The 16,181-nt window shown below is 42.3% G+C and overlaps 4 protein-coding genes across 4 annotated transcripts; 2 read left to right on the forward strand and 2 right to left on the reverse strand.

Annotated features, from left to right (window-relative positions):
* Positions 1-1,893: 1,893 nt before the first annotated feature.
* On the reverse strand, positions 1,894-2,670 carry LOC127137105 (DEAD-box ATP-dependent RNA helicase 7). Its single transcript, XM_051063590.1, has one exon. It carries the CDS (start codon positions 2,668-2,670, stop codon positions 1,894-1,896), a length of 777 nt encoding a protein of 258 aa, XP_050919547.1.
* A 51-nt stretch (positions 2,671-2,721) lies between these two features.
* On the forward strand, positions 2,722-3,733 carry LOC127137106 (uncharacterized). Its single transcript, XM_051063591.1, has 2 exons — positions 2,722-3,047; positions 3,433-3,733. The coding sequence occupies exons 1-2, from the start codon at positions 2,722-2,724 to the stop codon at positions 3,731-3,733; spliced, it is 627 nt and encodes a 208-aa protein (XP_050919548.1).
* A 10,148-nt stretch (positions 3,734-13,881) lies between these two features.
* LOC127137107 (DEAD-box ATP-dependent RNA helicase 7) lies at positions 13,882-14,787 on the reverse strand. Its single transcript, XM_051063592.1, has one exon. The coding sequence runs from the start codon at positions 14,785-14,787 to the stop codon at positions 13,882-13,884; it is 906 nt and encodes a 301-aa protein (XP_050919549.1).
* Positions 14,788-14,838: 51 nt separating this feature from the next.
* On the forward strand, positions 14,839-15,850 carry LOC127137109 (uncharacterized). The gene is made up of 2 exons (XM_051063593.1): positions 14,839-15,164; positions 15,550-15,850. Exons 1-2 carry the CDS (start codon positions 14,839-14,841, stop codon positions 15,848-15,850), a joined length of 627 nt encoding a protein of 208 aa, XP_050919550.1.
* Positions 15,851-16,181: the final 331 nt, after the last annotated feature.

Here is a 16,181-nt window from a genome sequence, read left to right on the forward strand (position 1 = left end):
ATTTCCATTCTCATGGAGCATTACGCCATTGAAAAATTCAAACATACGCATGTAAGCATAAAACATTCTCGGCATCCCAAGTGACAAGCCAGAAGTTTGTTTCCAGTGCTCAGACTGAAGGTTGTTCATGACTTATTATCCCCAGCATGGGTCGTTGGCCCACGTGCCGCCTCAATTATCATTTTCCTTATTTCTACTGATGCTGACAGGCATGAAGTTTCCGGTATCCAGACCGAAGTGGCATTCAGGCCAGTTTTTCTGATATTCAGATCGAAGAAGTTTCCTACATTCAGGTCGATGCAACTTGTGGCATTCAGGCCAGTTTCCGGTATCCAGACCGAAGTGGCGTTCAAGCCAGTTTCCGATATTCAGATCGAAGAAGTTTCCGACATTCAGGTCGATGCAACTTGTGGCATTCAGGCCAATTTTCCGGTATTCAGACCGAAGTGGCATTCATGCCAGTTTCCGGTATCCAGACCGAAGTGGCATTCAGGCCAGTTTCCGATATTCAGATCGAAGAAGTTTCCGACATTCAGGTCGATGCAACTTGTAGCATTCAGGCCAGTTTCCGGTATCCAGACCGAAGTGGCATTCAGGCCAGTTGCCGATTTTCAGATCGAAGAAGTTTCCGACATTCAAGTCGAAGTACTTGTGGCATTCAGGCCAGTTTTCCGATTTCCAGATCGAAGTGGTGTTCAGACCAGATTTCCGGTGATCAGACCAACATTGATACTCTCATATTCCAATGCTTAGTGTTCAGACTAATGTGCCGCATTCAGACCATGGGTATTCCTGTGTTACCATTTATTTTGGTATCCAGGTCAACTTTCGGTTTCGGTACTCAGGCCGATTTTCACCGTAACAGACGGATTCTTCTTTTGAGATTGCTTCTTTGTCGATTCTGACAGGCATTGTTATTTATTTCATAGGGATTCAGGATCAAAATCCGGGTCTTCTTAGTATTTAACCATCTCCCACTATGATCATATGAAGAACGTCCTGCTTCGTATTCTCTAGTTGAAGACGCTTAAATAGGGGCAACTGTCATACCCCGATTTTGGTCCTGAATTTTTTTATGTTTGTTTGGCATGTTTGGCCTAACCTTACTTTGGTCTTATATGAGGATTGGTTTTGGTCCAAAGTCATGGTGTTGTTCACGTGATTGTTAATACTCATATGGTCCTGGTCATCCAAACAACCAACCTTCTTGTGTCACAAGCCAATTGCCAATCATGCCACTTGATTCATGGATATCCCTTTCAAACCCTAATCTTGTGCCCTCATTTCATGGCCTTGTTAACCTATATTGTCAGTCAAGTCATGTTCTTTTCAGAGTCAAGCATTCAAGTCATAAAATAAACCAATTTCAAACCATTTCAATTCATTTCACATCATTCTAAACCATCACATTTGATTCTACAAAAAAAAGGTACAAGTCTTGACAATTTTTGACCAATTGTTGACTTTGGTCAACAGTTGACTTTTTGGTCAACATTGACCAAAGTCAATCCAAAATCCAAAAGCCCAAAATTTTCACCACAATCATCAATCATTTGTCCATTTACAAAGAAACTACAAAGAAAATTGAAGTTTGACCATTTTGTTGACTTTGGTCAACAGTTGACCTTTTTGGTCAACTTTGACCAAAGTTAACCTTCCTATTTTTGACCCTCTTAAACCTAATCTAATCCGTTTTAGCCTTGATTCACCATCCAAGAGTCTTGTGTGATGAGTTTGACTTTGTATCTTCTTGGCCAAGTAACTTATCTCATGTTAACCTCATATGCAACTTGTCTTTGTTGTAAACTAGGCAATTCTGTTGCAACCTTTAGGCTTACATTGACAGCATTCTTCTGACCGGCAAGAAATGCATCCAAGTCCTTGACTGGTACATCAAAAAACAGCACCCTGTCCATCTGCAGTTAGAGCAAGACCTCGCACCCCGTCAACCTTATCCTCAGCCTTGGCAAGAGCTTTTGCAAGTAACTCAACAACTATTAAACCAGAGTTGTTCAATAGTTCCTCAGCAGCAGCTTTGAATGAAGGAATCACACTATCAGACACATCAAAAATCAATTCAGCCGCTTCCCCGCCAATAGCTTTGGCAATTTCATCAGGCTGAGGAGCAGATACGTGTTCAAATTTAATACCTGTTTCTCTTTCGATTTTAGATATATTTGACCTTCTTGGATCATAAAGCATCACAGCAACTCCAGTGTTGCCAGCTCTTCCTGTACGTCCAGACCGATGAATATATGCTTCTACATCCCGGGGAGGCTCACACTGGATAATCAACTGAACATCATTGATGTCAAGACCCCTGGCTGCCACATTGGTGGCCACCAATGTCAAGAATTTACCAGACCTAAAACCTTTCAATGTAATCTCACGCTGTGACTGCTGAATGTCACCATGGAGAGCTCTTGCTCCAGGCAACAATCCAGCAAACTCGGAAGCAGACTCCTTTTTCTCTACAAATATAATTGTCCGGCCACCACTGCTATAACAGCGAATAATATCAGGGATAACTTGAGCCCTGGCAGTACTATTACAAGGAAGGATAATATGCCTAACATTGGTGCTAGCCTTCATTTTCTCATTACCAACAAGATCAGCAGTTGCCTGCAAAAACAGTTGAAGATACCATGAAATCCTTTCAAACAGAGTCATTTAATCCTTCAGTAGCTCAGGAGGTTGATTTAGATATTACCGACAAGGAGAATGGAACCCCGCAATCTCTTGTTTGTTGTGGCTGGATGCTTTGATTTGGACTATGAAAGCTGTGTAGAAGACTCAGCAGAGAGAAGCTCAACCTTTGCTTGTGATAAGGCTGTGACTGAGCCTCAGAGTCAAACCAGGAAGAGTAGATTATTGAACACACCTATTGTTGACACTAAATTTGTAATGAGTAACTTGAAGGATATCAGCGTCATTCGGAAACCTATGCAAAAGGATCTTTTCTCTGTCTCAGATGAAGAAGAAATGTTCACTCCAAGTAAGAAAAACCTGGAAGTTCAAATACTAGATCCGGCGAAAGCTTTGAGGAGGTCTGTTGGAATTTTACATGTAAAGGTTCAGCATACCACAAGTCTACTGCAACTGGCCTGTAAGTAAAACAAAATATTTAAAGACATGAATGCTAACAAGCCATACCAACAGTCATCATGCAAACAGGCCAACCAATTCACATTGCATCACAAACAAACCTGCAGTGTATCAGTTGTAGCTAAAGCATTAATGCAACCATCAGGTCCTGCATCTAATCCACTTGCAACATGAGCAGATTACCATGAACCATACGACCCAAACCTGCAACAAGCAACAAAGTTAGCAGCAGGCACAATGTTCACAAGCTGACTCCATTTTGAAACCAATAGCATGGAAGTTCATTAATATTCCAGTTAAATTAACCTTCAGTTCCAATCTTGACAGTATGTTAGCAGTAGCTTATCATCCCTCTTCTATCCTTGGCAACGCAAATTATTCAAATTTGAAAGCAGCATATTCATTCTACAACGTATCAACTGCAACCCCTTTGCTTCAGCTGATGAATGACGCTCTCATTGTAGCAAAACAGAAGGATTTTGATGTTTTCAACGCTTTGGATGTCATGCAAAACGAAACCTTCTTGAAAGAGCTGAAGTTTGGACCTGGCGATGGTAAACTTCATTATTATCTTTACAACTACCGAGTAAGGCAAGCGTTGAAGTCATCAGAGTTGGGGCTGAGATAAGCAGGCTTTGAAACTGAAGAAGTGCAAGGAGAATTTGTTGAATTTGTTGGAATTATAGCTGCAAGCAACCTACAGCATACCATGAGTAAGCCAAAACAGAATTGTAACAGAAAAATAGGAAGCAAGAAAAACAGAGTAGGAGCGTTAAACCAAGGCCATGTGAAGACCAAAGCTCCTCATGTTTCATCGTTCTCACTGCAGTAAAATGCAAATAATTACCAAGTCGGTTAAAATTTCAAGAAAATTCCCAAATCGGCATTAAGACAAAATGCAAAGAGAAGGCATGAGTTCATGTTACCGTTTTCGAATCAAGCATCAAAAAGGCCAATCCCAACTGAGCACATCAAAAAGGGATTTGGCTGAGACCCCTTTTGAACTCCACCATACCAATTGAAACCCTAATCAGCAGAGCATAAGTAGAAGGAAGTGAATCAGAAGAAAAAAAAACGAGAATCAGAGGCGGAAAATCTCAAACAAAGAAAACCTAAAATCCCAAAATCGATTACCTGGAGGCCAGCTTCTTCACGTCCTTCACCACCACCGCCGCGACACTTTGTAAGAACTTCTCTTTCTTTCCTTTTATCCTTCTCATATGCTTATTGATGAATATTGTGAGAGTTGAGAGAGATTGATTCTTTGAGTTTGAAAGCGTGAGAGGGTTCGTTGATGAGCGATTTTGAGGTAGAAAGACGTCGAGAGAAAGGTTTGAGAGATGATTGCGAGCGACTTCGTAAGAGGGACGAGAGAGGCGAGTTCGTACGAGAATGTCGTTGGGTGGAAAGGGTGAGTTCGTGAGGTTGGGGAGAGGGTGAAGGAAGACGAGCGTCTGTTTCTTCGTTCCCATTTCTTTTTTTCTTTTTTTTTTCTTTTTTAATTTAATTTAATTTAATTTGTTTTAACAGAGATAAACAAAAAAAACATAAAAATGTTTATATGTTAGTATTTTCTTTTATTGTTCTTTTTATTTTTTATCTTAATCTTTTTTTATTTCATTTTTATCCCGGTTTATATATTTAACGTAGCATCACAGTAGCAGATAATCATGAGTGGTCTGTTGGGGAAGGACGGTATTCTAGTTTTGAGTGGGGTGGGTTCAATACTCATATGTAGTATTTTTTTGGTTTAGTATGTTATTTTTTTTTCCTTTTAGCGTTTTATTTTAGTATTTTATTTCTTTTAACATTTTCTTTTTATGTTATACTCATAGTTTCATTTGTTAATAATGCAAAGTTGTTGTCTTTTAATTTAATTCAGAACCATTTTAAAAAACTATAAAAATCATATTTTTCTCGATTTAATATCGAGCCCATTTTTCCATACCCTTGTAAGTCGATTGCTTTTTAAGCATCACCATCAACCTCACATAACTTACTCTTGGGCTTCCTTACAATGAGACATGTCCCTTGCACTTACACTCATACATTGTTTAATGCTTCATTATTTCATTCTTTGATTATTTGATTCGATTATATACTTGTTTATATCTTACTTGTTTGATTAACTGTGGCCTACTTGTATGGTGTATGAGGCATGTATTATTATTGTTTGTTTGCCATGAACAATCCCCATTCATAACAAATGTATCCCTCTCCCATGAAATGTATAATATTTTTTCATTCTTTATTCATCTGTAAATACAAGAATTAAAATGAGCATTCGATAACCATTTCAAAGCAAGATCAAAACCTCGATCCAACGTCGAGTAATCATTTTTTCAAAACCTAACAGAACCAGCACGTATTCATCCACCCTTTTGTAAGTCGATTGCTTTATGCATCGCCATCAACCTTGTAAGCCGATTGCTTTATGCATCGCCATCAACCTTGTAAGTCGATTGCTTCATGCGTCGCCATCTACCCTTGTCCCTAGCACCTCTCCTTGCTCCACTCGTCAATTCTTGTCCCGATTAGGTAGCACCCATTAGATAGAACCCTTTGTATGATAACATAGGTAGGATTCCCTTATTCTTTTGTATGATAACATAGGTAGAATTCCCATATTCTTTGCATGATAACATAGGTAAGATTCCCATATCCTGTTGTATGATAACATAGGTAGAATTCCCATATCCTTTTGTATGATAACATAGGTAGGATTCCCATATTTCTTTTGTATGATAACGTTAGGTAGATATTCCCATTTGTAAATCCTAAACACCTAAGTACATATTGCATGACAACTCTAGGGCAGAGCTTCCCCACTTCTAGACCTTTCCGAGCGTCTCCGATCTTGTGGCATGTAATCCGTTCTATTGCAAAGAGGTAACTGCCTAAGACTCGATTCAGCGAGCTGCGACACCTACTGCTAGGACGTGAACACATCGCCCACTCTCCTTTGACACAACTGGTGTCCTCCTTTTGTAAGTCCATATTCAGATGGCAAGCCCTATGTAGCCGAACTACGGCAACTCTGATTCTCATGTTCAGATGAGATACGTAGGCACAAGATGCGATGTCTTGCCGAGTTTGACTAACGACTAACAACTAATCCTTGTTTGCTTTCGCCCTCGTTGCGATCCTTTCTCTCGCCCTCGTTGCGATCGAGACCTTCCCTTTCTCTTTCCCTAGTTGCAATCGAGACCTTTGTTCCCGTAGTTAGCTGAACTACGTTTTGCTCTGATTCTCATTCCCGATGAGATACGTAGGCATAAGATGCGATGTCTTAGCGAGCACAATTACCCTTAACCCATAGGCAGCCCGAGCTACGAAAACTCTGATTCTCATAATCAGATGAGATACGTATGCAGTGGATGCGACATCCGTGCGAGTCATTTTTCTCTTGACCCTTTTAGTAAATAGTACATTAGATAACACACACCCTTTAGACAAGAACAAACAAGAGTGGATCCCGTAGAGTACTACGGATGCGTAGGGGTGCTAATACCTTCCCTTCGCATAATCGACTCCCGAACCCAAGATTTGGTTGCGAGACCTTGTCTTTTCCTTTCCTCTCTTCAGGTTTACTTCGAGCGTTTCCTTTCCCTCCTTTGGGATAAATAACGCACGGTGGCGACTCTTCTGTCATTTTCTTTCGCCGGTTGTTTTTTCGCACCTCTGTATTTTTCAGGTTGCGACAGCTGGCGACTCTGCTGGGGACCCGGTTTCCCTAAGCGAGTCCCTCCTAGCTTTTGTAGGTTTCTTGTTTGTTGGGTGTTTTTTTCTTTTGTACAGTTATTTATTTTCAGCATTTACCTGCTTTACCTTATTGCATTCATGTACATATGCTTGCTGTATCTGTGGGTTCTGTGGGTTGTTTGTTGTTGGGTTGGGACTGTTCTATGAGAGATAAGCCCACTACCCAGGCTTGAGTGTACACATAGGTTTTAGAGTGGATAGTCATGAGGCTTGTGTGGTATGTTGCTACGTTAAGTTGTTCATGAGACCCACATTCCAGACGAGGTTTCTGTTGGATATATTTTGTCCTATGGGTGTTCCATAACGACAGATATTCCTTTAGAAATCGTCGACTCTGGTGACCATTTCCCGAGAACTCAGTCGAGGCCTCTCCTCCGAGACGTGATTATGTTAGCTCTGGTGGGTGCATTCTCGCTGCTCAATCCGAGGACCCGAGACTGGGAACTTGCTTTAGGATGTCCTGTTGAGGGGAGTCAGTGGAGGTCTTTTATCCCGTAATAATGCCAAACCTTCAGTGGTAAACGTATTATTCTCGATTGAAGGGTTGAAGTTGATAAACTTCTGTTCTTAGAACCTACCCGTGAGGGGCGGGCTAAATTCAGGAAACCTTAACCTCCAACCAACCCGATTTTCTGGAGCAGAGTTTTGATCTTATATTATATTCTTCAGTGGGTTTTCTCTTCAGACAGTGCAACCAGACATATGTTCAAGCAGATACAGCAGTCCTGATTTCCATGTCACTGCATTGCATCACATCATTTTGCATTCAAATCATTCAACACATGTTTATCTATTCCCAGGGGCTGATATCTTCTTCTTGATTCTGGTCGGGGTTTTCTTACACTTTTTATCTGACGAGAGACTGGAATCAAAGGGTTAGAATACCTTTTGGAATTGATAAACATGTCATTACATTTGCATATCCATAGCATGTCTTGCATAACAGGTACCGTCGCGGTGTTCTAATTTTGTGGGGTGTTCCATTAGCAGGATAGCTGATTCAGGAATTCACCGGTACGGTACCCGCAGAAACCAGCAGAAAGCAATGGAGGGTCTACAAGCAGAACTTGCTGAGATGAGGGTCCGCATGAACCAGTTCATGGACGTGGTTCAGGGAGTAGCTCAGGGACAACAAGAGATTAGACAAATGATACAAAGGAATCCCGCAAATACTCAACCAGAGGTCGTGACTGATCCTCCAATTGCAGAGGTTAATGGACCGGGGGACTGTCCCGATCCCACATAACAACCACGATCAACAACCCATTCACGATGATCAAGATGATCAGTTCTTGCTGCCAGAAGACTTTGGTTTGGGCCATGGCATGGATCCCATGTTCAGGAGATTAGAGGAGAGGCTGAAGGCGGTAGAAGGACAAAACCCCCTGGGGGTAGATGTTTCTGACTTGGGATTGGTCCCAGGCGTGAGGGTCCCACCAAAGTTCAAAGTCCCAATCTTTGACAAGTACAATGGTAGCTCTTGCCCCAAAACCCATGTGCAAGCCTACTTCTGAAAGATGGTTGCATATTCTAATGACGAGAAGCTACTTATGTACTTCTTCCAGGACAGCCTAGCTGGGGCATCCCTGGAATGGTACATGAGGTTGGATAGAGCCCACATCCGTTGCTGGAGGGATTTGGCGGAAGCTTTTGTGAAGCAATACCAGTATAATGCAGACATGGCCCCGGACAGAACTCAACTCCAGAACCTGTCTCTTAAAAGCAATGAGTGCTTCAGGGAGTACGCTCAACGCTGGAGGGAGACAACTTCCCGTGTTCAACCCCCCATGTTGGAAAAGGAAATGGCCAACATGTTCATGAATACGTTGCCTGGACCTTACCTGGAGCGTCTGGTGGGGTGCAATGCCTCCAACTTTGCTGATGTGGTCTCTACCGAGAGAGGGTAGAAAATTACCTGAAGACCTACAAGAGCCACAATGGAGGTGGATCTTCATCAGGAGTAAAGAAGCCGTTTATGGAGGGACAGAAGTAGAGGGAAAGGGGTGTGAATTCTGTGCCTTCATATCAAAACAGGAGGAATAATTTTCAAAACTATCATCGGCGACCGTATGTTGCGGCTGTGACCATTCCAGCTGCAGCACCACTACAACAACAACAACCACAACGTCAACCAACTCAGTATCAACAACAACAACCAGGTAACAGACCCGCCTATCAGCAGAGGCAGAGGATGATGGACCGGCGTTTCGAAACTCTTCCAATGTCGTGCGCTCAACTGCTTGCTAGTCTTCAACAGCTACAACTTGTGCAGCTACGCACTCTGGCTCCTCCGGTTGGTAGACTTCCGGTGGGTTACGATGCCAATGCTAGGTGTAGTTTCCACTCTGGGGCACCTGGCCACAATATCGAGAACTGCAAAGCTTTTAAGCACGTAGTTCAGGACCTCATTGATTCAAAGGCTATCAGCCTTGCACCGGCTCCTAATGTCGTCAACAATCCCATGCCACAGCATGGTGGTGCAAACGTTAATATGCTGGAAGAAGAAGCCAAGTCCGTTAAGGATGTGTTGAAGTTGAAGACTCCGTTGTTGGAAATTAAGGAATGCTTGTTGAAGGCCGATGTTTTCCCCGGTTGTGGGAAGGGTTGTTTGGATTGCGCTACACAGGGGAAGGGTTGCTTGAAACTGCAACGGGGTATCCAGGTCTTGCTTGACAATGGTACCCTCCAAGTTGAAGACTTATCTGCCAAAGAGTTTGTTGAAGGGGTAGTTGAAGAGGTGTTTGAAGACGCTGTTGAAGAATTCACAGATGTTGTTCCTACTGATTGTGTATTTCCCATTGATGTATTTAATTTTTCAAATGTTGTTGCTGATATGCCAAACAATGTGTCTGATCTTGATGTAACTGAACTTGATTCCGGTGTTCCGGATATTTTTGTTTCAATGAATGAAATTCCCGAGTATGAATATGATGTCGCTACTATCACCATCTTTTACCCGACTAATCAGATCAGTGTGCCAGAAGCACAACCAGTGCGACCGGCCGCTATGATAATCACAACCCCTGGTCCTTTACCTTTCACCAGTGAAAAGGCCATTCCGTGGCATTATGGGGGGAGTGTATACACACACGATCATGGGGTGGAACGACCTTTGAAGGTAGAAGAGGGTCAGAAGTCTGAACTCGAAGTTGAAGGTATCGCAGTGGACAATGTTGGTGGAATCGGGCGATTCACCAGGAGTGGCAGACTATTCTCGCCACCCGTTACCCAAGCTGATAGTGCTGATGCTGCGGCTAAGGCCAAAGGCAAGCAAGTCGTGAATGAGGGTACTTCTGCACCACAGACTGGTTCTGAGCCTACTTTTGCGAAGGATGTGGATGAGCTCTTAAGAATTATAAAGAAAAGCGACTACAAAGTAGTCGATCAGTTGATTCAGACGCCGTCTAAGATATCCATTCTCTCACTCCTGTTGTGTTCAGAGGCACACAGGGAGGCACTTCTGAAGGTCCTTAATGCTGCATATGTGCCTCAGGAGATCTCAGTAAACCAGCTAGAAGGGATCATTGCAAATGTTCATGCAAGCAACGGGCTGGGCTTTACTGATTCTGACTTAACACCAGCTGGACGCAACCATAACAAAGCTTTGCATATCTCAATGGAATGCAAAGACACTCCTGTTGGATGTCAAGCTAGATGAAGTTGAATGGATTCGGACAAGGTTCAATGAGTTGAGTCTTATCGAAGAGAAGCGAATGGCAGCCATTTGTCATGGGCAGTTGTATCAGGGTCGGATGAAGAGAGCCTTTGACCAGAAAGTGCGTCCTCGATGTTTCCAAGTTGGAGATTTAGTGTTGAAAAGGATCCTTCCTCCTCAGACAGATCACAGGGGCAAGTGGACTCCTAACTATGAGGGACCGTATATCGTCACCAAGGTTTTCGATGGTGGGGCCTTAATGCTTGCAACGATGGATGGTGAAGACTTCACTTCCCCGGTAAACTCAGACGCAGTTAAAAAATACTTCGCATAAAATAGACCCGCTGGACGGTAAAAAAACAGTCCAGGCAAAAAATGGGCATCCCGACGAACCAAGAAAATGAAAAGGTTCGGGCAAAATTAGGGATTGAAAATGAAAAGATTGTACACCCGCGTAAGTTGAAAACCTGAAAAGGCAACTTACGCAAAAATGGGTATCCCAAAGGATTGAAAACCCGAAAGGGCGATCCAGGCAAAAATTAGGGATTAAGCGAATGACTGCGTTCTGAGTTAGTTCTGAATCTCATCTCATGTCGATGACTGGAAACTTTCAAAAGGAAGAAAACAATCTAATCACCTTTTCAGAAGGCTGATCATCTGGAAGATCTTGAAGACGGGCAAGTCATAGCAGAATTGGAACCCAATAGAAATCCATTTCACATTGCCATTAGATTAATTCTTGTTTTGCGATTACCTCTTTCCAGGGATTGCTTCCTGATGTAAATGCCTATTCAGAGGCCATTCAATCAATAAAATCATGTGATTCAGTACATCTCTGTTTTCATTTTCATTTTACTGTTTTATTTGCAAAAATGACATCCGAATTTTTGATAAACATTGCATCATGACACATAAGGGCTTTACAGGTACATGCTTAATAAACATTTAAAATTGCTGTAAATTTTAAGTGCTTTGGATCGTCTATTCAGAACAGATACCCTCGGGGCATTTCTTTAAAATCCCCTGCAGATGATCGTGAATATCTTCCCCAGTGAAGCCGCCAACAGACGAATCCGGTGTCTTATTCCTGCAGAGCTGATCAGAGTGTTGGATTCTTCAATTCCCAGCAAGTTCTCACCACTGTACTCCCCAAGCGTTTGTTTCAGACTATACACTCCCTAGTAGAGTTAACAGTGCCAGACTGTATATCCCCAGCGGAGTTGACAGTGCCAGACTGTATCTTCCCAGCAGAAACAGCTGCTCCTCGGAGTTTGACGCCAAATCGATGTTTTTAATCCCAGATCGATGATCTCTTTCCTGGAAGCATAACCTCGGTACCGTATCGGTGTTTGCCTCCCCCTGCTGAGTCATCTCTCGTAGATTATGGTTGCCAGAACCACTATCGCTTTCCCCAACAACAGGTTTTCAGTGCCATTCTCTCCCCAGTCAGAGTCTCGGTATTTCGTTATCGTCAGAACACCGCACGGCCGGTCATTTCCCCAACAGGATTCCTTGCTTCGGCTTGGCATTTTCCCCAGCATTTCGCATCCCTGCATGTAGAATCATATTGCATTGCATCCTCCCAAATCGCGTAGCATTTCCATTCTCATGGAGCATTACGCCATTGAAAAATTCAAACATACGCATGTAAGCATAAAACATTCTCGGCATCCCAAGTGACAAGCCAGAAGTTTGTTTCCAGTGCTCAGACTGAAGGTTGTTCATGACTTATTATCCCCAGCATGGGTCGTTGGCCCACGTGCCGCCTCAATTATCATTTTCCCTATTTCTACTGATGCTGACAGGCATGAAGTTTCCGGTATCCAGACCGAAGTGGCATTCAGGCCAGTTTTTTTGATATTCAGATCGAAGAAGTTTCCGACATTCAGGTCGATGCAACTTGTGGCATTCAGGCCAGTTTCCGGTATCCAGACCGAAGTGGCGTTCAAGCCAGTTTCCGATATTCAGATCGAAGAAGTTTCCGACATTCAGGTCGATGCAACTTGTGGCATTCAGGCCAATTTTCCGGTATTCAGACCGAAGTGGCATTCATGCCAGTTTCCGGTATCCAGACCGAAGTGGCATTCAGGCCAGTTTCCGATATTCAGATCGAAGAAGTTTCCGACATTCAGGTCGATGCAACTTGTAGCATTCAGGCCAGTTTCCGGTATCCAGACCGAAGTGGCATTCAGGCCAGTTGCCGATTTTCAGATCGAAGAAGTTTCCGACATTCAAGTCGAAGTACTTGTGGCATTCAGGCCAGTTTTCCGATTTCCAGATCGAAGTGGTGTTCAGACCAGATTTCCGGTGATCAGACCAACATTGATACTCTCATATTCCAATGCTTAGTGTTCAGACTAATGTGCCGCATTCAGACCATGGGTATTCCTGTGTTACCATTTATTTTGGTATCCAGGTCAACTTTCGGTTTCGGTACTCAGGCCGATTTTCACCGTAACAGACGGATTCTTCTTTTGAGATTGCTTCTTTGTCGATTCTGACAGGCATTGTTATTTATTTCATAGGGATTCAGGATCAAAATCCGGGTCTTCTTAGTATTTAACCATCTCCCACTATGATCATATGAAGAACGTCCTGCTTCGTATTCTCTAGTTGAAGACGCTTAAATAGGGGCAACTGTCATACCCCGATTTTGGTCCTGAATTTTTTTATGTTTGTTTGGCATGTTTGGCCTAACCTTACTTTGGTCTTATATGAGGATTGGTTTTGGTCCAAAGTCATGGTGTTGTTCACGTGATTGTTAATACTCATATGGTCCTGGTCATCCAAACAACCAACCTTCTTGTGTCACAAGCCAATTGCCAATCATGCCACTTGATTCATGGATATCCCTTTCAAACCCTAATCTTGTGCCCTCATTTCATGGCCTTGTTAACCTATATTGTCAGTCAAGTCATGTTCTTTTCAGAGTCAAGCATTCAAGTCATAAAATAAACCAATTTCAAACCATTTCAATTCATTTCACATCATTCTAAACCATCACATTTGATTCTACAAAAAAAAGGTACAAGTCTTGACAATTTTTGACCAATTGTTGACTTTGGTCAACAGTTGACTTTTTGGTCAACATTGACCAAAGTCAATCCAAAATCCAAAAGCCCAAAATTTTCACCACAATCATCAATCATTTGTCCATTTACAAAGAAACTACAAAGAAAATTGAAGTTTGACCATTTTGTTGACTTTGGTCAACAGTTGACCTTTTTGGTCAACTTTGACCAAAGTTAACCTTCCTATTTTTGACCCTCTTAAACCTAATCTAATCCGTTTTAGCCTTGATTCACCATCCAAGAGTCTTGTGTGATGAGTTTGACTTTGTATCTTCTTGGCCAAGTAACTTATCTCATGTTAACCTCATATGCAACTTGTCTTTGTTGTAAACTAGGCAATTCTGTTGCAACCTTTAGGCTTACATTGACAGCATTCTTCTGACCGGCAAGAAATGCATCCAAGTCCTTGACTGGTACACAAAAAACAGCACCCTGTCCATCTGCAGTTAGAGCAAGACCTCGCACCCCGTCAACCTTATCCTCAGCCTTGGCAAGAGCTTTTGCAAGTAACTCAACAACTATTAAACCAGAGTTGTTCAATAGTTCCTCAGCAGCAGCTTTGAATGAAGGAATCACACTATCAGACACATCAAAAATCAATTCAGCCGCTTCCCCGCCAATAGCTTTGGCAATTTCATCAGGCTGAGGAGCAGATACGTGTTCAAATTTAATACCTGTTTCTCTTTCGATTTTAGATATATTTGACCTTCTTGGATCATAAAGCATCACAGCAACTCCAGTGTTGCCAGCTCTTCCTGTACGTCCAGACCGATGAATATATGCTTCTACATCCCGGGGAGGCTCACACTGGATAATCAACTGAACATCATTGATGTCAAGACCCCTGGCTGCCACATTGGTGGCCACCAATGTCAAGAATTTACCAGACCTAAAACCTTTCAATGTAATCTCACGCTGTGACTGCTGAATGTCACCATGGAGAGCTCTTGCTCCAGGCAACAATCCAGCAAACTCGGAAGCAGACTCCTTTTTCTCTACAAATATAATTGTCCGGCCACCACTGCTATAACAGCGAATAATATCAGGGATAACTTGAGCCCTGGCAGTACTATTACAAGGAAGGATAATATGCCTAACATTGGTGCTAGCCTTCATTTTCTCATTACCAACAAGATCAGCAGTTGCCTGCAAAAACAGTTGAAGATACCATGAAATCCTTTCAAACAGAGTCATTTAATCCTTCAGTAGCTCAGGAGGTTGATTTAGATATTACCGACAAGGAGAATGGAACCCCGCAATCTCTCGTTTGTTGTGGCTGGATGCTTTGATTTGGACTATGAAAGCTGTGTAGAAGACTCAGCAGAGAGAAGCTCAACCTTTGCTTGTGATAAGGCTGTGACTGAGCCTCAGAGTCAAACCAGGAAGAGTAGATTATTGAACACACCTATTGTTGACACTAAATTTGTAATGAGTAACTTGAAGGATATCAGCGTCATTCGGAAACCTATGCAAAAGGATCTTTTCTCTGTCTCAGATGAAGAAGAAATGTTCACTCCAAGTAAGAAAAACCTGGAAGTTCAAATACTAGATCCGGCGAAAGCTTTGAGGAGGTCTGTTGGAATTTTACATGTAAAGGTTCAGCATACCACAAGTCTACTGCAACTGGCCTGTAAGTAAAACAAAATATCTAAAGACATGAATGCTAACAAGCCATACCAACAGTCATCATGCAAACAGGCCAACCAATTCACATTGCATCACAAACAAACCTGCAGTGTATCAGTTGTAGCTAAAGCATTAATGCAACCATCAGGTCCTGCATCTAATCCACTTGCAACATGAGCAGATTACCATGAACCATACGACCCAAACCTGCAACAAGCAACAAAGTTAGCAGCAGGCACAATGTTCACAAGCTGACTCCATTTTGAAACCAATAGCATGGAAGTTCATTAATATTCCAGTTAAATTAACCTTCAGTTCCAATCTTGACAGTATGTTAGCAGTAGCTTATCATCCCTCTTCTATCCTTGGCAACGCAAATTATTCAAATTTGAAAGCAGCATATTCATTCTACAACGTATCAACTGCAACCCCTTTGCTTCAGCTGATGAATGACGCTCTCATTGTAGCAAAACAGAAGGATTTTGATGTTTTCAACGCTTTGGATGTCATGCAAAACGAAACCTTCTTGAAGGAGCTGAAGTTTGGACCTGGCGATGGTAAACTTCATTATTATCTTTACAACTACCGAGTAAGGCAAGCGTTGAAGTCATCAGAGTTGGGGCTGAGATAAGCAGGCTTTGAAACTGAAGAAGTGCAAGGAGAATTTGTTGAATTTGTTGGAATTATAGCTGCAAGCAACCTACAGTATACCATGAGTAAGCCAAAACAGAATTGTAACAGAAAAATAGGAAGCAAGAAAAACAGAGTAGGAGCGTTAAACCAAGGCCATGTGAAGACCAAAGCTCCTCATGTTTCATCGTTCTCACTGCAGTAAAATGCAAATAATTACCAAGTCGGTTAAAATTTCAAGAAAATTCCCAAATCGGCATTAAGACAAAATTCAAAGAGAAGGCATGAGTTCATGTTACCGTTTTCGAATCAAGCATCAAAAAGGCCAATCC

This window comes from Lathyrus oleraceus, chromosome 4 (assembly GCF_024323335.1).
Source record: "Lathyrus oleraceus cultivar Zhongwan6 chromosome 4, CAAS_Psat_ZW6_1.0, whole genome shotgun sequence".
Classification (NCBI taxonomy): domain Eukaryota; kingdom Viridiplantae; phylum Streptophyta; class Magnoliopsida; order Fabales; family Fabaceae; genus Lathyrus; species Lathyrus oleraceus.